This window comes from Alligator mississippiensis, chromosome 10, assembly GCF_030867095.1.
Source record: "Alligator mississippiensis isolate rAllMis1 chromosome 10, rAllMis1, whole genome shotgun sequence".
NCBI lineage: Eukaryota > Metazoa > Chordata > Crocodylia > Alligatoridae > Alligator > Alligator mississippiensis.
In genome coordinates, this window is record NC_081833.1 from 3,118,583 (window position 1) to 3,141,450 (window position 22,868).

At 36.1% G+C, this 22,868-nt stretch overlaps 1 protein-coding gene across 2 annotated transcripts in view; it reads left to right on the forward strand.

Annotated features, from left to right (window-relative positions):
* The window catches only part of KNTC1 (kinetochore associated 1), a 45,481-nt gene that overhangs the window by 2,843 nt on the left and 19,770 nt on the right, over nt 1-22,868 (forward strand). For both annotated transcript variants that reach the window (XM_019486832.2, XM_019486831.2), the window contains exons 6-40: nt 478-555; nt 1,050-1,084; nt 2,347-2,457; nt 2,977-3,070; nt 3,684-3,736; nt 4,044-4,156; nt 5,051-5,105; nt 5,590-5,688; nt 6,150-6,193; nt 6,298-6,363; nt 6,481-6,556; nt 7,006-7,131; nt 7,251-7,340; nt 8,015-8,080; nt 8,602-8,663; nt 9,189-9,300; nt 9,937-10,080; nt 10,319-10,375; nt 10,466-10,567; nt 11,707-11,823; nt 12,352-12,495; nt 13,008-13,106; nt 14,007-14,110; nt 14,261-14,366; nt 14,582-14,716; nt 15,701-15,820; nt 16,311-16,380; nt 16,454-16,521; nt 18,044-18,336; nt 19,467-19,639; nt 19,851-19,948; nt 20,115-20,256; nt 20,957-21,013; nt 21,674-21,837; nt 22,257-22,361. In XM_019486832.2, the coding sequence (XP_019342377.2) occupies nt 478-555; nt 1,050-1,084; nt 2,347-2,457; nt 2,977-3,070; nt 3,684-3,736; nt 4,044-4,156; nt 5,051-5,105; nt 5,590-5,688; nt 6,150-6,193; nt 6,298-6,363; nt 6,481-6,556; nt 7,006-7,131; nt 7,251-7,340; nt 8,015-8,080; nt 8,602-8,663; nt 9,189-9,300; nt 9,937-10,080; nt 10,319-10,375; nt 10,466-10,567; nt 11,707-11,823; nt 12,352-12,495; nt 13,008-13,106; nt 14,007-14,110; nt 14,261-14,366; nt 14,582-14,716; nt 15,701-15,820; nt 16,311-16,380; nt 16,454-16,521; nt 18,044-18,336; nt 19,467-19,639; nt 19,851-19,948; nt 20,115-20,256; nt 20,957-21,013; nt 21,674-21,837; nt 22,257-22,361 (3,578 nt within the window). The remainder of the gene's footprint in view (nt 1-477; nt 556-1,049; nt 1,085-2,346; nt 2,458-2,976; nt 3,071-3,683; nt 3,737-4,043; nt 4,157-5,050; nt 5,106-5,589; nt 5,689-6,149; nt 6,194-6,297; nt 6,364-6,480; nt 6,557-7,005; nt 7,132-7,250; nt 7,341-8,014; nt 8,081-8,601; nt 8,664-9,188; nt 9,301-9,936; nt 10,081-10,318; nt 10,376-10,465; nt 10,568-11,706; nt 11,824-12,351; nt 12,496-13,007; nt 13,107-14,006; nt 14,111-14,260; nt 14,367-14,581; nt 14,717-15,700; nt 15,821-16,310; nt 16,381-16,453; nt 16,522-18,043; nt 18,337-19,466; nt 19,640-19,850; nt 19,949-20,114; nt 20,257-20,956; nt 21,014-21,673; nt 21,838-22,256; nt 22,362-22,868) is intronic.

Sequence of the window (22,868 nt, forward strand, 5' to 3'; positions counted from 1 at the left end):
CACTGCCTCATTGGGCTGCTAATAAGTCTCTAGGATGTAACAGCTCTTTCCCTTTAAAACCTTCCAGTCCATTCTGTCCATGCAACTCTCTAATATGCCTTGTCAGTTCAGTAAAACAACCTACTTGCGAATTTGTTGCTTAGTTACCATCCATCCAAGGTTCAGATATGAAAAGCTGGTTTGCTCTGAGTGGCAGCTGTGTCTTTGGAGTTTTAGTCCAAGATGGAAACAAAGTAGAGAGGTAAAGAGTAATCTTACAATAAAAATTGAATCTGCAGTCTGACACAGATGTGTGTAAGATTCTTAAGCTTTATATATGTCCCTATATTATCACTGCACGTTTGTTTTGTTTTTAAGTGATAGAGCTACTATAAAATTATTTTGGACTAAATTATTTCCTAATGTCCCATTTTACAAATGGGATATTTGTTTTCCACTCTTACCAATTGAAATTGGTGTGTTTGTGTCCTTTTCTAGGTGTCTACCATATGTTCATTCTCACAAGTCATGGCTGCTTTTGCATTATGTGCCTCCCTCTTGCAAAAACTCAGGAAGGTAAGAGGATACATAAGTCAGGAAATTCATTTTAAACATAGGTGATATTAATCCATCATAACTAAAAAGACCCTTGTCTACTGCTTTCTGTACTCATTAAGGGGTCAGTCCTGTGATAGGTAGAGCAGTTTCAACCCACAAACTACTTACATGTATGTTCCCATCAATACTTCTGTTTCTTCTGGAGAGAATTGCATGTTATAGGAACAGAATGCCAAATCATAGTATCATTTTCATACTGAAGAATATAAGAGATTGCTTAAATGGAACATCCAACAGCACAGGATGAGCCCGAGCTTAATTTCAACTCAGTTTTCTCAAGTTGTATTCTATAACCAGTAGAAATATGTATGAACTCTCATTTAATGGTTAAAATGTTTTCAGAATTGTCAGCTTGGCAGTGCAGCTATCCAATATGATTCTCTTTTTTTTGGAAAATTATTAAGACGTATTATTTTGTGTTTTACACTGTATTTTTCCCCTAATTTTTGTAGCTATAGACAAGATGGACATGATTACAGCAAAGAAGGTAAGTAGCAGTGTCCACCCATCTACTTTGTCTTACAGATTTATTATTTCTAGTAAGCCTTGGATCTATATAGTTTAGGGGTGTGGAAAATCCAGCCTTTGGGTTGGATCCGGCCCACCAGGCCATTCTATCCGGCCTGTGGGGCCCCTAAAAAATTTAGAAAATTGTTATCTGCCCATGGCTGGCTGTGTAAACTGATGAGGCACCAGGGGTGGCAGGACCCAGCAGTAGCAGCAGTAAAACTTTCTTGGCCTCACCCCCTCTGCCTAGCAGAGGCTTCTAGCCTGGCGACCCTGGGGCTGTTCCCTTACCCTCCCTCTGTCCAAGAGTGCAAACTCAGATAAGAACTGTGGCAGCTGGGAACCACATTCTGTCAAACCAGCAGGCAGGCAGGTGAGGGGGTGGGGAGAAGTGGTATGTGCAGTCCTGGGGCTTGTTGGGACTATGCACCTCTGAGGGTTTTCCTGCTATGGGCCATGAGTACTCCAAGGCCTCGCTGCCTGCTGCTGCTGCTGGTGGCAGGGGCTGTGTGCAATGAGGAAGGGGGATGTGTGTGTCGGGGGGGGTCCCACACGCACCCCACCATACTTGTGTACCAACACCCCCTCCTTGCACCACCATGCATACCCCACACCCTCTCACACCCCATCCACTCTCCTCCCCACACACTCACAGCACCCCACTAACCCCATACCCACCCACATATCCACACACACACACCCCCACACCTATATCTACCTACCCCACAATATACAAAAGTAAGACTTGATTTTAAGCTATTATGCAATCACTTGTGTTCTGTGTACCCTATACAAGTGCACGTAAACCAAGACAAAAATATTTTTTTAAATCAAATTAATGAATGTAATAGTAGATGTTTGATTTTTTTAGAATGTAATTGGCTTTTTTCAGGTTCCAAGATGGCAAACCGCCTTGCCAAAAGGAGTACTTCTGGGGGCAAGGTGAGGGACTTCCAGTCCCAAGATGATGACTGGGGGCAGGGCACGTGTCAAGGGGCGGGCTTACACATGTGGCCCTTGACAGTTTGCCAAAACTCATTAAGCGGCCCTCCAGCCGAAATAATTGTCTGTGCCTGATATAGTTGGATCAACAAAACTCTATTTTGTTGATTTTTAGAGAAATAATACGAATCTCCCAAGTTATACCACCAGTTTAACCCACTTTTCTTTTTGTGTTAAAGTCTTCAGCTTTTACATTTTAACTAAGCTTCGTTTTATTAATAACTTTTTTCATTTTTCCAGTTACAAGGCGAGATCAAGACGGCTTTTATTTCTACAAAAGAGTATCATGCCTTTGGTTGTCTGAATTTTATAATTGGTGATTCAAAGGATAACATCCAGCTGATAATTGGGGTAAATATATTCACTTTAGTCTCAACTTTTTTACTTAGAGAAACCACTTAAGTGGTTACTTTTAAGAATGTGTATAGCCCACTGACTTCAAGGGAACTGATCATCCACATACTGAAGTACCTTGTTGTTTGGACTTAGAGTGGTTCCATAGAATATAGTTTCTATGAGGTTAATCACAAACCTATTGAATACCATGTAGATTTTTTCTGAGGTCAGTGTGCTTTGATGTGGGCGTTCTGTCCTTCTTGGATGCAAAGTGGATGTTTGTTGCATGGTTTTGGAAAAACCAAAAATGTCCTTAAGAAGACAAGAGTATTTGTTATGTTGAGATTAGTCTGTTCTTGAAAACAGCTATCTTGATCTTTGAAATGTAATTATTCTACATAAAAAGACTGTGTACATGATCCACCAGACTTGCAACTTTCCCAAAGCCTTTGTATATTAAAGGTCAATTAGTGAGACACACATTTCAGATACCACAGTTTCTAACATACATTTTGCTTTTGCTTTTATTAATAGGGCAAAGGTAATTATGTACTCTCCAGATGGGAGGTAGACACTACTAAAAGGCTGGTTTCTGTTCAGAGTTTTGCTGATTCAAGCATAATTAAAGGTAAAATCATATATTTGTTTGGCAAAAAATAATCATAAGATTGTAGGAACTTAAATAAAAATGTTTCATGATACTAAATATACTGCCTGACCCAAGTTTATGCTTCAAAGTTGTTAAGATTTTCAGACAGCCTTTTTGCTATAAAGAATGGCAAGATATATAGTCTACAACTGGGTCTCCAAGTTTTAGAGTTGAATCCACCTTTTCTGTCTTTTAACTTGATTTCAAATATTTATGTTTAGCTGGGAAATGAGTGGGTGACTTTTGTCCAGCTATGTCATTTTTCTCCTTACAGACTTGATCTATTAAGTGCCAAGCACTCCAGCTTGATCCAGTAAAGCACTTAGGCATATGTTTAACTTTACACATGTAAATATTTTAATTGAAATTAAAAGATTAACAGGCTTATTCAGATGGGCAATGTTAAGCACATGCTTGTGTGTGTTCAGGATAAAGGGAATTGTGCAACTAGGATGACTGATGGTTTATGATGTGTTTTAAAAATTCCAAACAGTTTTAATGGGGTTTCTATAAAATAGTTGCTATTCAAACACATTATCCGTAGAAAAATATTTCAATGTGTATAGAATGCTCATTTGTTTGTTTTTTCTAGATGCAACAAAATTTCAAGTTCTAGACAATTTATTGTTTGTTTTGGACAACGAGGCAAGTATCATTTCATTGATTTTTGTTTGTTTGTTTTAAATTACTTTTACAATGACTTAGCAATTCTATTTAGAACACAGTAAAATTATTTTTAGCAGAATGTTTTGTTTTTTTAATAAAATAAAAAAGGTGCCCCTCCTTGATCTTAAGCTGTCTTAAGCTCATTAGAAATACTTTTAGATACAGAACATGTATGTACTGTGCTATAAATACATGGGTTTCGTTTGTCAACCAATTAAAAAAAAAAAGTCTTAATTTTGGCAGGAAAATACAAGTGAGTAACTGAAATTTTTTTGTTCTCTTCTAGAACATTTTGAGCATGTGGGATGTTTATTCTCTTACGTTGATTTGGGATTGGCCTTCAATTCATATTAAAGAATTTCTTCTAACTACAGAATCAGATTCTTCCTCAGTCACGCGGTAAATGAAGAATTATAGTATCACTTTTTGACATGATAAAGTGGGGAGGGGTCTGTCAGTGCTGGAACAGTCCAACACTCATGTAGCTGGCTCTCAGTGGCATTGCCTTCTAGGAAGGACTAACACTCCATATAGCTTGTTCAGGTTCTGGACCCAGCACATAAGCATCAGGAAACTTGAAGACCTGAACAGCGTCTTAAAAAGGTTTTATTTGGTCTCTCCCTGTATTCCAGTGAGTCTTTTCAGGGTCCAGAACTAAAATTCAGGTCTAAGCATCGTAATCAATGGCCCACTGATAAGAACCGCAAGGCCGCCTTCTTGGTGACTTTCCCTCTCTTTGCCCTTTCATTGATATTAAGAAGTTCAAATTTCTTCCCCAGGGTAGAAATATCATTTTGGCAGCACTTCTATTCTTCTAAATAAAGGGCTAAAACGTTGCTCTCAAGACTGAGATTATATTAATACTAGAATTTATGTTGTATTTCTTTTCAAGTAGGTAGGTAAATGGTATCTTCATTATGAAGATAGAGAAACAGGCAGAGATAGATGAATTGGTTAAAACTACAGGAATTGATGACAGGGCAAAGATCTGGGATGCAAGAATTCTGGCTCTTACTCTAGACTAGTGCTAGTCTTTCAAAGTCACTGTTGTGTACAGTGAGAAGCATTACAAGTTTGGAAATTTCACTTTTATCCTGTGCACGCAACAATGTTGTTTTAAAACCATATATTGTAGGACTTAAACTATCAACATTTTCATAGAAGACCTAAGTTTTTTGTTCCATTTTCTTTTTCAACAAAAGGATAGTGAAATGATCTTTAAACTTGAACGCTTCATAATCTGAAATAAGATTCATGCAACTATTTTGGCTTTTTTTTTTTCCTTCTCTTTAGACAAGGGATTGCTGACCTTAAACTAATAACTTTGACAATACCTGATAACAAACAGGTACGATTTTTCTGTATTCTGTTCTGTCTTGTCTTGTTTTTTCATTGCTGTGCAATCACAATACATCTGACGGTATGTGTAGCCAAACGCTATTTCTAGTAGAATTCTTATTCAAATCCCAGGTGGTATAAAAGGCAACAGTACCAGCGTTTGTTTGTTTTTTGCTTTCCACTAATTGTCTACTTGGAACAGTCATTGGGAAAAGAATGTTGTGTTGAACTTGCTAGACAGTCATTTAAAACAGTATTATAAATGTATGTGGCTTGTGCGAAACAGTATTCTAAACCAGCAGATTCTTAACTTTCTCAAATTGTTTGCATGGGAGTTTTGGGCTCAAAGTCCTGAAGAGATTCTTTAATTAGAAAATTGGAGTGTCTGTAGAGACAATCTAAAAAGAGTCCTGCAGATAATATTGTAGGGGTCTGTGCATTTCAGAAGGCAGCACTGTGTTCTTATGATTTACATTTTTCCCCTGTTTTTATAGAAGAGAAACCTCCTGGTTTTTTCACTGCCTGCAATGAACCTGCTCTATTCTTTGGAAGTATCTGAAGTTTCTTCACTTATTCAAAGTGGAATCAGTACAGTATGTTTATTCATTTGAATTGTTTTTAGTATAGATTAAAGGCAAGTGTGCTGTGTCAGTGTCATACTTATTGCAGATCAGTATGGCACTGACACTTTTTTATTATGTCAGTGCTATACTTTAGACCCTGAGAATTTTTATTATACAATATGTGATCATGCAAGTAATGCATGAACGCAAAGGGGCCAAATTGCACATTCAGCTGAAATGGCCACATTTCATTGGTTTGGATAGCAATGGTCCTGTCTCAGACAGGGGGTTGCACTTGGGGACCTCTTGAGATCTCTTCCAGCCCTACTTCTCTATAATTCTATAAATTCCTAGCCTGAGGGTATATTTAATAAGGCTAAAGAAAAAGGCTTGCTTTGAAATTAGCAACTACTTCATTAACTTGTAAGTTGTGTACTTGTCCAAGTTTGTTTATTTTTTCCAAATTCTAATTTCTAATTTGTCTCTTGCAGGATATTATATACTTTTTGGAAGGAATTCCTGAAAATCACCAGAAGTAAGTAATATTTTATGTTTAATTAGATTGCTTTTACATGAAAAATATGAGAGATCCTATATGTGAACCAATTATAATATTAAAAATTCAACCATCCCTTTCAGGTCCCCTGAAGGCCCAGTGTCTGTTGTAGTAATGAGAAGTTTAACAGAAGCCTTGCCAGAAAACAGGTATGTATTTTTCTTTCTTTCTTTGAAATTTTGCTTTCAATTTATGTAATTTATGTAACATTGAGGTACCATGTCACATAATAGAGGTAAATGTTATACTTTTATTTCATTCCTTAGATTAAGTCGCTTACTCCATAAGCACAAGTTTACTGAAGCTGAGAATTTTGCTATTCAGTTTGGACTGGATGTTGAGGTAAGTGGCTCCTACTTGCCAATAAAAGTGCAGTTAAACTTGTGAACAAAGTTTCTGCCTCCTGATGCTTTTTTACTAGACTATAAAGCACTCGCCTCTTTATGCTACTCTTTAAAATCAAAGGCAGATTTTAAGATGACTCAGGTATGTGACAGAACCATACTTTCTTCTGAAATAAATGACTGTCATTGTTGTGGGCAGAGGTAAGTCTTGTGTTCAAAATAAAAAAAACTGATGGCATTCAAACATGTATAGATCTGCAAACCAAAAATAGACTTTGTTAACTAGGTGCTTGGAACTTTTACCATGATGAAAGTTCACTTTATCACACTTAACCCCAAAGTACTATTGTGATCTGACAGGGGGCTTTCAGATCTAGGAAGAGATTATCTGTTTAAAGCCGAAGTATGCTAGATATCAGTGTTTGTCATTTTTTCTTTTTTAAACAGCTTGTTTACAAAGTAAAAGCAAGCACTTTTTTGGAGAGGCTGGCTTCAGCTTCCATTGGGAGTTGTGGTCAAACAGTCTGGCTAGACCTTGTGAGTGAAGCTAAAGAAAATCTGCAAAAAATACAGGTACATGATGTATTTGTTGAACATTTCATGCTCTCTCTCTGCCTGCTGTCCCTCTACTCTCTTTCATTGAGCTGCAAAGGAGCCTAATTTAATTGTAAATTGCTTCTTCAATCAAACAGGACAACCAGTTTGTTGTAGAGTACTGCATAAATGCACCGTGGCCAACATATGAAACAACTCAGGAAATGTTAAACTATGCAAAATTCAGAGTAAGTTGAATTAATTTGATCTGTTTGCTCATACCAGCACCTTCCTATTGCATTTTTCCCATGTAATGTGAATGATTGTCATACTATAAATGTTCCAGTACTGTTTTGAAGGAGTACCATTGGGCTAAACAAAAAGATGCACAAACTAAGGGCTAAGTGAAAGGGAGAGATGCTGTGGTGTTTACTTCATCTGAGTTAAAGGAGCAGGAACATATTTTTAACTAATGCTTCCTTGACATAATAGATTTGTGACTCATGAAAATCACTTCTGTCTATAGATGTGGTGCATTAGTAGGTTCTCTGACTGCTTGTACTCAAGTTTTATAAAGTGAGGCTTTCTGCTTTGTTGGATAGGAGAAAGAGAAGAGCTTCCTTTTCATGTAGTCGGGTAGAAAGATTTGACACCTTCCTTTTTATTTAGCAATTCCAAGACTAAAATCTGAAAACTTGTTTTATTTTCTTCATGTTTCATAACTTCCTGCCATACTTAAAAGAACATGGCTGATATAATATGGATCTACTCCCATAGATGCAGTATGCTTGGAGAAAGCCCATGGAAAGACTGAGAGCTGTACCTTTTCAAAAATACTATATTCGTATAAGCTTTTATGGTACTGCGCACATTATGGTGTATTCTGCATTAACTGTTTTGCCAACTATTGTCTCAATTTCAGTTCTTTAAGAGAGATGATAAAATTATTGGTTCCTCTTCTGATGAAGCTCCAGGATCCATAACAGAGGTAGAATAAGTACCAACTGCACTGATTTTTAAGCATTGATTAACTTAACAATTCTGATAGGCAATTTAAAAAATGGAAATAATGCATAAGGGTTTTTTTAATTAAAAATATAGGTATTGTCAAGATCTAGAAACTAGCACTTTCCATATTAAATGCTTTCTGTTTCTACAGAAATAATTTATTTTAAAAAAAAATTGTTTCATTAAAAAAAATCTGTTTCACATTTTTGGGGTTTTTTTTAATCATTTAAAGGAACTTAGAAACTATAACTTTTTTTTTTTACTCAGCCTTTTAGTACATAGGAGATTGGACCACTTGAAATGGGATGAACAGCAAACCGTTTTAAAGTTTGGAATTTTTGGACTTGCTTTTACTATAAACAAACCAGTTTGTAATCTGGTTTTTAGATTTCAGAAACCTTGTCTACCTAGCACTTTACATGAGTTAGTCTTAAACATTTCTAATATCATGGAATATTTAGAGGATCCTCTTAATGTAAAATAACTCTTGTCTCCATATAGGTACTGAGAGCTCAAGCCAGGCTAACTACTTTCTATGGAGCATTTGGCCCAGATAAATTCAGGTTTGCACTCTTTAATTTTTAAATTTGAATGTAAATCTAGTTTTAATGAGTAGATCTTTGTGGAATAAATGCATGTTATCCGAATAAGAGTTCTGGAGTTGAAAGAAGCTCTACATGTCTTGTTATCAGGGAGAGTCAACAAATGAACTCTTCTTTTTTCCAAGTCTCCAGTACCATTTATACATGCTAGGGCAATAACCTATGTGAATATGGAGGTTTCTTCTGTTAGAGGTTTCCAATGGTTCCGCTTCATATGCAGTAGTGATTAAAAAAAAAAAAAAAGGTGGAGAGGTGCACAAGGAGAATGAGAAGCCTACCGATTTCTGTTACAGATGCTCTATTGTACAGAAACTTAGGTGTGTGTTGTGTTGGATGAGTTTCATGGAAGAGATTTAGTTTCCAAAGCCTCCATTTCTCCCGCTATCCATTTTCTCCTATAAAACCTGCTCTCTCTGTGTGTGCGTGCATGCTCTTCCTCATGTGGTAGTAAAAATGCTAATTGCCACTTCTCATTTACAATCCTAGTGGCATTGCTTGGACTGAATTCCTGAATAATGAAGACCTTTTTAAGAATATCCTCTATCAGCTAGAAGAGGGCAATCTACCTTGTGCACAATACCTTTGGCTTAGACATCAGGTAAGAGGCCTCAGTTCACAATCCCTGCTGTTCAAGACCTGTTATCAGACACCTCTTTGAATAGAGGGTCCGTGGTAGAATTAGGCTGATCATATCTTATTTGCATAGTGAACTTATTACTGGTTTGAAAGAATGGCTTTATTTTGTTAACATCATTTATATTTCTTTGTGGGTACAGAAGAATCTTGGGTACTTTGAAGATTCTGTCATATTTGTCACCCCGGTGTGCACTTTCTCAGGAGCATGACCCTGAGTCCCAGATGGATCTTTTAAGTGTTTTTGCATGTTTGACTGATTCCTTGCAAATACCTTCTCAGGTATAAGACATCCAAAATAGTAATCAAGCTATTACATTTCCTGCTTCAGAGTCATTACTTTTTGAAAGCAGTGGCACTGTAGGTCCTCTCCTGTATCCCCAGAAGTCATAACATGAGGAATATGATCTATAACGATAGTGTAGAACAAGTTTAATTTAGGTCTTGTTTAATTTCATAAGTCTTCCCCACTTTACCCTCCACCCAGTCACAACAGCTACTTTTTAGCTTGCATCTATGAATTGGTGAGTGGTTCTCCTTTTATATAGGTATTCTGTAGCCCAATACTCTAACATGCAGTTGTTTTGTGTTTATGTTGTAGGCAGAGTTTGAAAGCAGCTTTGATGAGAGAACATTGATGAACATGCTTAATACAATCCGTACCACTATTCCTGCAAAAGAACTATCCCTGTGGTTTAAAAATGTTGTGATTCCTTTTGTTAGAAGAGTTGTGCCAAATGGAGAGGTAAAAATATTAAGAGACGCACGCATGCGCGCATGCAGACTATATATTTTTTCCTGTTAAGATGTAATATTTTTAGGTCTGCCTTCTAGGTACATGATAATTTGTTGAGAATCAGAAAAGCCCTTTCATTAGTATTAAGTGCTATGTGCATTTCAAAAGCTAGTCATTTCACTTCTATATTGACGCATGTTTTGCTTTATGTACAATTTCTGTATTTTTTTTTTTTTTTTAATTTCAGAAAACATTGGCAAAATGGTTGGAACAAGCTGCTCGTAATCTTGAATTAACTGATAAGGTAAAGTAGTTGCTGTTCAAAAACCTTAGTTAGCTTTTATTTCTCTAACCATGATATGCTTTCGCTAATGTTTCTAATATTTTTGAACAGGCAAATTGGCCCGAAAATGGACTTAAAGTGGCAGAGGTGTTTTTTACAAGTAAAAGTCCAGATGAACTCGGACTAGCCTCCTCTTGGCACTGGATTCCTTCAGTAAGTACTGTGGTCAATTGGTAATATATTGATGACTGATACTTACATATTTTACAGAGCTCTTAGCCTACATCATCTTTATTATTAAGATTTATAGTAGATTATATTTTAAGATTATATATAAACATAGTAGTAGTTAGAGCACAATAGTAAAATATGTGTTTTGAGAGAGGAGACATTTTTCAGCAAAGGTGAGAAATTAGGCTCTAGATCTTCTTTCCTCCCCTCTCCCTTCCCCCCCCCTTTTTAAAGCTGTGTTAATTAACAGTTGATCTGTTTGTCCCGAAAGCATTTCTGAAAGTGGAAAGTCCTGCCTTTAAGGGAAAAATTGTTTATAATTTGTCAACAGGTTCCCTACAAATATTCTCTTTTCCCCCTGTGCCCCTAGCCCAGCTCTTTGGGTCCTTTTTTAAAAAAAAATGTTCTATGAGTAACTTATGCATCTGCTATTACTCAGCTTTCCTCAACAGCAGCACAAATTTATGAAACTCTTGATAATTTCATTGCTGCCAATTGGGTTCTGAATAGCAACAGTGAAACAAACCAGTCTACTTTTAACTTGCTGCTGTCTGACAAAGATCTGAACAGTCCCAAAGTCAATGAAAATGCCTCCATATAGGATCAGAAGAACAATGCTGACTTGGTTTCTTCTTGGTTCTTTTTCAGAAGTAGTGTCTATAAAGTTGTTAGGTTAAGGGTTTTATTGCTATTTTTATTTTTTGAATGATCTCAAATTGTAGTCTTGAACCAGTCTAGCCATGTGAAATGCGAGTAAATGTAGCTTATCATAGTTTATATCCTATGGAGAGTAGCATCTATAGCTAGGGGTACAGAGGAGGCAAGCAGTAAAGTTAATAGCAGGCTGCTCCTCATAAAATTGATAATATGGACACTCCTAGTAGAACAAACTTTGTTCAGGTCTACTGTCTTCAACTCACTGAATCCTACATACTAAGTGCTTAGTAAAGTGGATGAGTTTTCTTTCCTGCATCTAACTTTCAGTCAGCGGCTTTGATTTTTTTCATATGCCTTGTGGCTATAGTAGTTCAGCAAAAGCTCTGATTTATATAACCTGCAAACTCTAGAAAATAATATACAAAGGTTGTTAAAAAATCCTTTACTTTTGACATGCGTTACAGAAGTGTGGTGGCTGTGAAGAGGTGTATCGGTTAAAGAAACTGGTGCTCGATTTACAGGAGCTGGTAAATCTCTACAGAAAGTATAGCTGCAGACTGGCACTGTGTGATTTTGAAAAGGTAATACTGCAAGCATTTAAAAATTAGTAATTGAGCACTGAGTGTTCAGTTGGTACATCATAAGAATCACTTAGGCAAGAGACCTGAGCACTGTTGAGCATGGGATTGGGAGTCAAGAACTACTTGGTCTAATAGCTTCTGCTCTAGCACCAAACATTGAGCTCTGAGTAAATGGGTTAATCTTCCTCTGTCTTTCCTGTGTGTAAAAAGGGATAAGAATATTAAACATCCCTTGTGGTGGTTATGAAATCTTAACAATATAAATGCTTTATATAATAGAAATAGGCATGGTTCCTGACCCTAGTACTTTATGATATAGAACACGTATTGTTATCCAATAAAAGTTTACAGCAACAAAGAAATCCAGAATAGCTCAACACTGAAGGATTTTGCAGAAGTACGTAGGTTTTTAGGTCTGAACTCTTTCCATTTGGTATTGGGTTATGCCTTTACAGAAATGAGAAAATACTGTATATTGTGCTTTTCAAAATATTTTAACATTTCTGCAACTATTTTTCTGTTGCCTAGGAGAATGCAAGCACAATAGTGTTTCGCATGTTTGATAAAATTTTGGCACCTGAGCTTGTTCCATCCATGTTGAAGAAGTTTATAAAACCATACATCCAAGAACATAATCTACAAGAGGATGAGCTTTTCTTGCAGTATATAAAGGTATCTGCATTTTTAAATTATTTTTGAAGGGAAAGAATTTGAGAGTAGGCAAAAATTTTAAGTAACTTATTTCCTAATTACTTAGGGCCAACTTTGACCTCCCTATTCTTGTAAGTCATCTCACTGGATGTCTACATGTGTGCAGCAATTAGGCCAGCGTAGACTAATGTACTGTGCCATCGGATAGTCCCATCAGGCACAAGTACTCTCCGATGACAGAGTAAATTACTCCGCCATAAGCGCATGTGTAGATGGTGATGTCTGGATTAGTTTACTCCAGTTCAGATTGCACTGGAATGTATTCAGTTGCATTAACTGCATGTGCCCACAGAGTTGGATGTAACTGTTTGAGTAGTAAGATACTTGGTACAAGTAAGTCTGGCAAAAGCCGGTCCTTAGTATAAAATAAAATAAATTTAAAGCTGTTTATTTAAATTATGAGCTAATCCTGCCAGGACTCTTTATTTATATATATTTAATGTGATTTTTTGTTTTTAAATCAAAATATTCAGGATTTGTTAGAACGTTGTTGTACACGATCCACGTCAGTGTTTGAAACTGCATGGGAGGCAAAGGCAATAGCTGTCATAGGCTGTATATCTGACGCAGACGTAAGTTTTTTGGATAACAATGACTTTTGTACAATCTGTCTTTTGTTATGAATGGGAAAAATTGTGTTGTGAAGAAGGCATGGGTCAAATGCTATTCTGTCTTTCAGTCTGTCTTAGCAGTTTCCTTCTGTGCAGTGTACATTGCCTGGTCTGATTAGCATTGTTGTATATCTGTTACATGTAGCTGTTCTGTTTTCTGTCTTCTCATAGCGGGTAGTTAAGAAAATGTCCTTCCTCAAGGTGCTGAGCATTGTCATCTCCCATTATTTCAAGGGGGATCACTAGATTGCAGTGAAATAGATCAGCAGTGCCATTTGGAGAGTGTGGTAATGTGGTATGTCTCCATCAGTGAGCACTCAGGGCTACCTGAGTCTCTCTAGCCTTGCAGTTCATAAATTTATCTTTTAGAAGCATTGTGTCACTAAAATTACTCATTATTTTAAGTACCTATACCTTTAAAAGTACTTGTTGCATTCTCTGAGAAGTACAACAATAGTTTAAATGCTATATTAAGGAAAATACAGTGTTTAAATGTAGCGTTTAAATGTATAACTGTATAAGTAGTTAATGTCTGCTTTTAAGAACTTCATAAAACTTGGTAGGAAATCTTGCATAACTTCCATATCTTGTTGAACATTGACAGAAATTAGGGTATGAATCTTTAAAGGATTAGCATACCTGCTGAATTCAGTGGGAGTTTGGCATATGCAATTTTAGCCCCTAATTATTCTGACAAATAACTCTTCTGGGAAAAGCATGCAATGTGAAAATTGAATGTGTGAATGAATGAGTAGAGTTTGGGGAGAGAGAATTTTTCTACATGTAATATGAATAATAGGTAAACAATATCTGAAAGTAATACAGAGTTTAATTTTCATATGAGTGCAAATCCTTTTGCAGCTGAAATTTGATGCAGTGTTGCAGATAATGCATGGTGCTGTGGTGCCTTGGAGTGCAGCCGTGGAGCAACTGGTGAAGCAGCATTTAGAAATGAAACACAGCAAGTAAGATGGCTTTCCTTATACTCCATGTGTCTATCACTTCAGACCTCCTAGATTTTCCTATTTTTATTTGCTCTTCTGCTTTGAATGACTGAATTGTAGCTTGATGTGACAAATTTCCTCATGTTTGTTGTTGCTTATTTATATACATAGAGTGAAGTTATTGCAAGAGAGTTACAGACTGATGGAAATGAAGAAGCTTTTGCGTGCCTATGGAATAAGGGATGCCAATCTTCTAAAAGACAAACAGATGATAATGGTAAGTGGCCAGTGACTGCTTCTGTTTAGATTTTTACTTTGTTTCTATGACTTATATTTTTAAATACCAATTCCTAAGCCAGTCTTTGAGCATTTTGATGTTAGGGGCCAGATATTCAAAGGCTCCTGGAACCAAGATGATCCCATTGCTTTTAGTGGTCTCTAAAATTGCCAGCACATTTTATAGGAAAATCTGTGTCTGTTTTCTCATTTCAGAGGTTGGCGAGATACATTCTTAAACAAGATACTCCTACTTGTTTAGAAGATGCTTTGAAAATTGTAGCAGCCTGTATGTTGCCCAGTGTGGAAGTCTATATTCTGAGGATGGTGGATCTGCTTGATAAAGACAGGGTACAAAAATATTCAGTTATGTGATTGATATTCTCTAAGACTTTGAGGGAAAAAAGGGGTACTGTTTCAAAAGCTGCACACACCCTTGCACAGACTGCAGTATTTTTACATGCAAACTACATGTTTCTAGTAGTGATGTGCAGCTTGTCATAATGCATGGTATTAAAAAGATTGTATTTATAGCTTAAGATACAACTAAGTTGATTTATCCTTTCTAGGCTATGAACTAACATTTCCATCACAGGAAGCAGTGCATGCTTGAGAACCTACCAAGTTCTGCCACAGTGTAAAACCTTGCAAATGCTGATTCATTAATTGCGCAAAAAGGTGAAAAATAGTTTTCACCTATGTGGACAGGCTTGGGATGAAGCCTTTTCTTGAAGTATGCTAGATGTTTTCTAATGAGCTTTACTATGGTAACTTCTGAAGGTGCTTGACCACCTCACTGACAACAAAAAAAAAGACTTTCTGGTTGGGAGATATTGCCATATTTGGCACCTTATGTCAGTAGTGTAGCTAGGGGTGGTGACTTGAGCACCAGCCCAGCTGCCACTGCTGCCCTTACTCCCTAGGGTGTAGAACCTGGTTGTTATGCCTCTGCCTGATGTTGGAACCTGTATGTTTGTCATTATAGAGAGGCTCTAAGAACAGAGGATATTGCAAACCATTTCTCTTTGGGAAGGGTATTGAGCTTCTCTCCTGGCACAGTTGTCTTATGCATAGAGACAGACAGACATACATGCACGTGCGCATGTGTGCGCACACACTGCAACTGTCCCTAGCAATGCAGTTTCTTTTGCAGAATTTAGATGAACTTATACAAGGCAGCTTAAGAAATCTCAGTCTTGGACTACTCTTGCCAACATAGTATTAAAGTAAAGAAATGTAACTGACAGAACTGGTCAGACCAGTCCATCAACCAGACTGTCAACAGCAAATATTAATTGTTCTCAGCAGTTTTTACTATGCTTTATGTCTTTGTAGGGAGAAGAATCTCTAAACTTATTAAAATCTCTGCCTGTTGTGGAAGCTGAGGAAATTGCAGAAAGATTGACTATATGGGCAAAACTGACATTACAAAAAGAAGCAAATAATTCTGAAGAGGTACTAACCAATTTAACTTCATAAAATACATGTATTGACTGTTCCAAACACTGAAGTCTGTATACATGTTGAAAAGAGTAGTGGTTTGAAGAATTTCTAAAACCTCATAAACAGTTCAGATATTTAAAAATTGGTGCTTTTTTGCTTTATTTATCTAGCCATCCATGTATGAAAAAGCAGATGACATGATATAAAACTTCTTTATCAGAAATCATTGCTATACTTTATAAAGGCACATTTTTATTTTGGTAGAGACTTACACAAATGACTCCTGCTAGTGCATTAGGGTTGTTTTTGTTTTTTGGGATGTTTTTAATCCTTACTTCAGCCAGTTAGAAATTCTACATATTATCTATAATAATCAGTATTATCTGACTGTTGGACTAAGTTAACTAATTTTGCTGCCATCACTATTAGATCACTCTTAGCTGTGCATACTTAAAACTTCAATTCATCAAAGACTAAATAAAATTAACTTTCTTTTTTTCAGCGCAAAGCACAAATGTGTATAACAAAATCACTTGTGGATGTTCTTAAATTCCTTCTCAGCATTCAGAAAGGTAAATTGTAATCTGTGGTTTTTATATTTTACCTAATAAGCAGCTTAGTAAGGAACATATTTCTATCTTACAGAAAATCCTCTGAAGAAGGATGAATGTGAAGTGAACTTGAAAATGTTTGAAACGCTTGCCAGTCTGCAGGTAAATATTTTAAGTTTAAGAACCTACTCTTTACCTTGATGTTGCACTCAGTAATATTATTAAACGACATGAATCCTATTAAAATATACTTGCTGTTAACATTGTTTGTATTAGACTAAAAGTGCTTAATGACCAGGATAAGAAAGAAATTACTTGATTGATCAATAGATTTTGTTTATGTTATACTTTAAAAACAAATTTTACATTCTTATTTAGGGAGAAAGAAGGGTGGATAAAATGATTATTAGATTTTAATATAATTTTTAAAATATGTTGTCATAAATTAATCATAATTATGTTCTGTCTTACAATTGGGATAATCTGCTAAAATCACTTGAAAATATTGCTTAAATGAACTCAACATTTTAGTGACAAAGGGTATTGCTTTTTAATTATATACGGAATCTGGTAAAAACGTGCTTCAATTTTGAAATTTTTGCAGGTTTATAACTCTCACAGCTCATGTACAACCTTTTAATTATCCTGTTTTGTGTTTTTACAATGAAACGGATCCTAGCATTTTAGTTTTTTTTTTTCTAACCTTAGATACTGTCAGTCTGGATATTACAGAAAACTATTTGCCCGGATAACTTTTGGTTTGAGTTTAGCTAGCTTCTGCAGAGAATATCTTAAATAATATTCCAATTTCCACCTAAATAGAGCTTGAAAAAAATCATATATGTTAAACTTTAGTAAATGAAGTGTCATTTGCTGTATCACAACATAAAACATGTAAACACTTGTAAGAATCTGAATACAGGTATTTTGTTTACATAAATATTTATAGATGGTGGTAGTTTTCCAGATTCAATATAGACGCTATATATAGTTGTAAATCATTGTGTTTTTTATGGTTATTCCAATCGGAGTGAATTTTTCTTTAGGTCAATTCCTAACGTACAAATGCAAAACAGGATTAAAATCAATATTTAAATAATACTGCTACTTGCTGATTTTAAATGTGATTTTAAAATTAGGTTTTTTTTAATCAGTCCACCATGGAATAAAGATGCCAAAGCAAACATGTTTTTTAAAAATACTTCTTAACTCTACCACTTGATTTTGAGTGAAAGATCAGTTTTCAGTTTTGATACTGTAGATAAAACTTCACAATATCCCGTTTATAGTGTCTTCCAGCGCCACTCAGGGATTAAAATTCAGTCTTTAAATTTATGAGACTAGATACATGGTTTCTGTTTTGTAAAATATTTTAAGCTGCTAGTAGAACCTTCCTAATGCTCGTTCTACTTTTCAGCAAAGATTTGCTAATAAGAGACAGCTTATAAAGGTTATATTACATTTATAAAATATAATCTGTTTTGATGATGCAGTGGCCTTTTTAATATTTATTTTGCTTATCTACTAATTAATTAAAGTTTTGTAATTTAGTAAATGCTGCTATTCTAAGAACAATTTCATCACTAAAGCACTGAATGCGGAATCATGTCAACAAATACAACAGATTTCTAAAGAATGTCAAATTAAATGAGATGACAGCATGCTATTTTACTTTCTGTTGTAGGAGGATTTTGATATCTTTATTTCAGTCAAAGATTATGGGAATCCTTCACTGATGTCTCAGCTCGTTGAAGAGTACATAAAAGCCTATGAAACCATTCAGTCTGTGGCAGAATCTAGAAAAGTACAAGCAATAAATCACCATTCAGAAGAAGGTGAAACAAAGAACTGCTCCACTAAATCAAGACTTTACAGACTGGCTTTGCTTCTGCAAAAGACAGAGCAGGAACTGGGGGCAAAGCTCGCATTGAGGGCATTAGATACTGGAAAAATTGAAGAGGCTATTAAAATATGCAGGTAAAATCTCAAGCATGTTTAATTTTGCCTAATATATTAGAGTTAAACACATGTAGTAAGTTATTTCTAGTACCCTGCAATCACTGGAAGGTACTTGCAAAGACATGATCCCCTTAGATGGAGGAAGTGCTGAACAGTAGATCTGTTTAAACAATATGCCACATTTTATGGAAGACTACAAATGTTAGTTTGTTTAGTTGTTTCTTTAGATTATTTGGCAATTCCTGTGGATTTTGTTATAATGAGATTATTAATGCATTCTCTGTACTAGGTAAAGGGACATGGTAACTGATCTAATTCCACCAATTTAATAGAAGATAAAGAATAATATGGATTGACAAACTAATCAGCCACACACCTCTCCCTCTTCGCTTCTTGAGTCTCATGAATACATAGAAAGCTCTGGATCTAAACTATCATGCTTTTGATATTTCATCCTTCCCCCTTGCACACTTTGCCTGATTAGATAGGGTTCTGCTCTTACCTACATTTCAGTTTTCTTCTTTAAAGGAGGTACAGAATGAAAATGTAACTAAAGTAGGGCTAGGAACAAAAATTGCATTTGTCCCTGGACAGGTTGTTCCAGTGTTTATCCCAAAACAGAAATGTTCCATGATTGGAGTGTACGCACATCACCCTTCTAATGAGGGAATCCAGGTTAACTATTCAAATGCACCTTGCGATATCCTGGGATAAATTCTTAATACTACTTATCCTGTGAGCCTCTTTAGGATTAACCCTGGGACTACAGACACGGATGTCTGAATAATAACACTCTTGTTCAGGAATAAAATGGTTTATCCTGGAACAAATGCAACATCTGTTTGTATCCTATATTTATCCTGTATTATATCCTACATTTTTATTAAAAAATATTTATTTTACAATATTCAGTATTCATGTACAAGGGAAACTCCGCCTGTCTTTTAATTGTATTCTTTTATTCAGCTTTTGTGTCTAGCTGCATGACTTACTGATGAGCTAACTAAAATAGTTTTCCATCCCCTTGCAGTCCCTACTTAGATTGTTTGTTGTTTGGATAACTAAGCATCTCAAAAGCAACCCAAGTTATAAATATCATCTTAAATAAACATTCTAACCATTTATTTTCCCCTCTCTTCTCCATAAAGAGACTTATATGAACATCACTGTAATGAAGAAACAGGAAAGATGCTGTTTTTAGCTTGTCAAAAGCTTTGCCATATGTTGGGAGCTGATGTTCCAATGATTACTCCTAAAGAGTTGAACCTTCCTGCAGTGATAGATGAGCTGGCTTGCCAAGCAGCTACAATATGCAGTCCAGGTAATCAATATCCTTGTTTCTAATTTGTGTTCATGCTGAAATCCAGATTTCCAGGCAATCAATTTTTCTATTAAACATGAAAACAAACTGAATATCTGTGCATGCCTCTTAAAAAAAAAAAAGAGGATGCTTACAAAATGGTAGCTTTCTTTACAATGTAGAATGTATACATTTTATTGAAAAATGATAATGACTTTTTAAATTCTCACAGATCTGTTACTAGATTCTCTGGAGTTATGTCAATATACCTCGATTGCCAAGGACATTTATGGACAGTGCCAAATAGAAAACTATGGATTTATAGCAAAGGTAATACCTTTTTCAAAGCTGAACATTCAGATAATGAAAGTCACATTTGAAAGTGTAATGTCTTGAATTTTTTTAGCTCGTTGATAAGTAGACTTTGCAGCTCCTGGCGAATGTGTTTTGTTTATCTGCATTTGTTTCCATATTCTTGATAATGGTTTTTATTCAGACAGCATCATTTGGAGCTGATAAAGATCCTTATGAAGAATGGATTTATGATGATTTCTTCAGTGAAGATGGGATAGTTCTTGAACCACAGATGGTGCTCCCAGTTGCATATGAAACTCTTTCTTCCCTTATGCCTTTTGCCGGTAATTTTTTTTTTTTTATTATGCAATGAGTCGCTATGTATTATCCTGATCTTATTCATAGTAAATTTGATTTTTTGCTATGAGTATAAATAAATTACCCACTTTTTTTTTAATTGGCACTTTCTCCAAATGCACCTCACCAAACCCATGCTGTTGCTTAATAAGATCGAGAACTCTGGCTAGAACTTGGCATTATACTTGGTGCGAAATTGGAAACACGTTTTCATTTTGGTTCAGAAGCACTGAATTTTTTTTAATTGTTTCATGTCTCCAGCAATACATTTATAAACATTCATATTCCGCACATGTCACTTTCAGTGGTATTATATTTTTTGTATTATCTTCAGGTGTTCTTGATAGAATCGGCTCTATTTTTAAGTGAGACACTAATTGATTAATAAGCTAAAAATTAGATTTCTTATCTGAAAGAGGTTGTTTTGGGGCTTTTTGTTTTTCCTTCCTTCCTTTAGGAAAATGAAGATTAAAAAAAAATGACAAGGTAAATGGACAAAAAATCACAGAAAATATCCTAGCTCTCAGGATTTAAATCGTGAGGTGTAAATCTTTCAGAACACATAACCAAGTTAGTATGTAGCTACATTTCTAAATTGGTTTCAGGTATAATCCTTTAAGATATTTGCAAGGTTTCTAACTTTGGTGAGATGTTAGTGCACTTCTGAAAAAATTGTTTTCCTTGCAGAGAACAAGATATATCCTCTGGACTGTACCAGCTTGGCAAACTGTCCATTTGTTAAAGGTAATATAATGGCAAAGTACCACTGCAAAACTAAAATAAACTAACACATTGCTAAATGTTTAATTTAAACCTGAAAAACCAAGAACATATTTCATTAATCCCAAATCACTGGCTAAGACTTTCCACATATTGTCAGAAACTTTCTAGAGAGGCAGCACTGAATTGGGACATCGGGCTGGAGGTAAGGAGACAAGTATCCTGGCCAATCTGTATTCAGTTTCTGGCTCTGTTCACCTGTGAGACAATGAGCATGACACCTTTACTTTTTTGTGTCTTAGTTTCCTGATCTGTAAAGTGGGGATAATGATACCTTACTATAGTGCTTTGAGATCTGTGCATGAAGGCTGTTTTATAAAGTTACAACTAGTAATAGCGCCCTAGGTTCTTCTGTAGGAGGGTATAGAGCCTGTCCAGAATGACTCAGCTGATCCCTGTCAGGGTCAGCCACTGGTAGCTGAACTAAAAACAATTTTTGTAGTATGGTGTAAATCTATGGAAAAACAAGACTTATTAACAATGCAAAAGCTGATCACATAACATCACCTTAATGGAGAAGGAGCGAAGTCACTTTCAGTATAAATTCCAAGCATCTAATTAGGTTTAGCCAACATGCATGTTTCAGATATATGCTAACCATTCTTCTGATGAAACTTTTCACAGGACAGAACCTTCTCTTGCCAGCTCGAACACCCATCTGTGCCTTGCTTCAGAACCTTACAGAATGCAGTCAATGCGAGTTAGCTTTGCGGCTAATAGTCTCTTCATTTGGATCCTGCCTGCAGCACTGTGTAACAAACAACATGAACATGTCCCTGAGTGAGAAGGTATGGAGAAAACCTAGACTGGATTTTGCTGAATGTAAACTTTGGAAATCTGCCCAACCTTTCCACTTTTAGGCTAGTTTCCTGAACAGATGGCTGAGCAGATAGGTGTTGTGACACATCCTCTCACTAGGAGTTAGCACCATCAGAGTGGTTCAGTGGTTTGTATGAAGGGAAGGAGTGGTCACCCTTCTGCTTCGTAGCAGGGGACTGTTTCACATTGCAATATCACCATCATAAACTGGTATATCTTATCCGTAAGAAGAGCAAGGATTGAATTAAAGTTGATAAAAAGACATACTCGTCCAGTGTTTTTCCACTCCCTCTCTAAGATGGTCAGAATAACAAGAAAATTAGATTTCTTGTGAAATTTGATTTTTTTTTTTCTTTTACTAACTGTCTGACTCTGTTTTTGTCATTAGTTACATGATGGGAAAATGCTGACTGATGCCAAAAGCTTTCTTATTGCCATGAAACAGAAATCCACTTCAGTGATTATGACTACTGGCCTGGACTTGCTATATAAGGTGAGCGTACCCTATACAAAAAACCTTTTGCAAGGACCTTGCTATTTCCCACTTTGTTTCCTGCAGACCCATTTTATCCAGTTTGGGGAGTTGTGGGGTGGAGGTGAGGGCCTGGGTGGCATTTCTACAACAGGGGGCTTCACCTGTGTGGCAGGGAAAAGTAGCAAGGACCGCACTGTTGAGGGAAGCAGTGGCTGCAGCTGTGGTGGCGGTGGAGGTTGGGTTGGAAGCAGCCTACACACAGAACTAAGCCCTGTTAAAGAATCTTCTTGTTGCAAAACATTGCTAACCCCAACTCTAAATAAAGGCAAATCTCTATTTACAGAGTATATGGTCCTGATTTCTTTCAGGCCCTATTGGATTAAAATAAGAGCCTTTTATGATCTGTGGGCATTTTCCATCACCACCTACTCAGATCCTGAAATCTTTTTACCTCCATGAATGAAACAGAATTTTAAAGGCTCTCTGTGGATCCTGAACTATGCCAATATTCTTCTAAAAGATGAA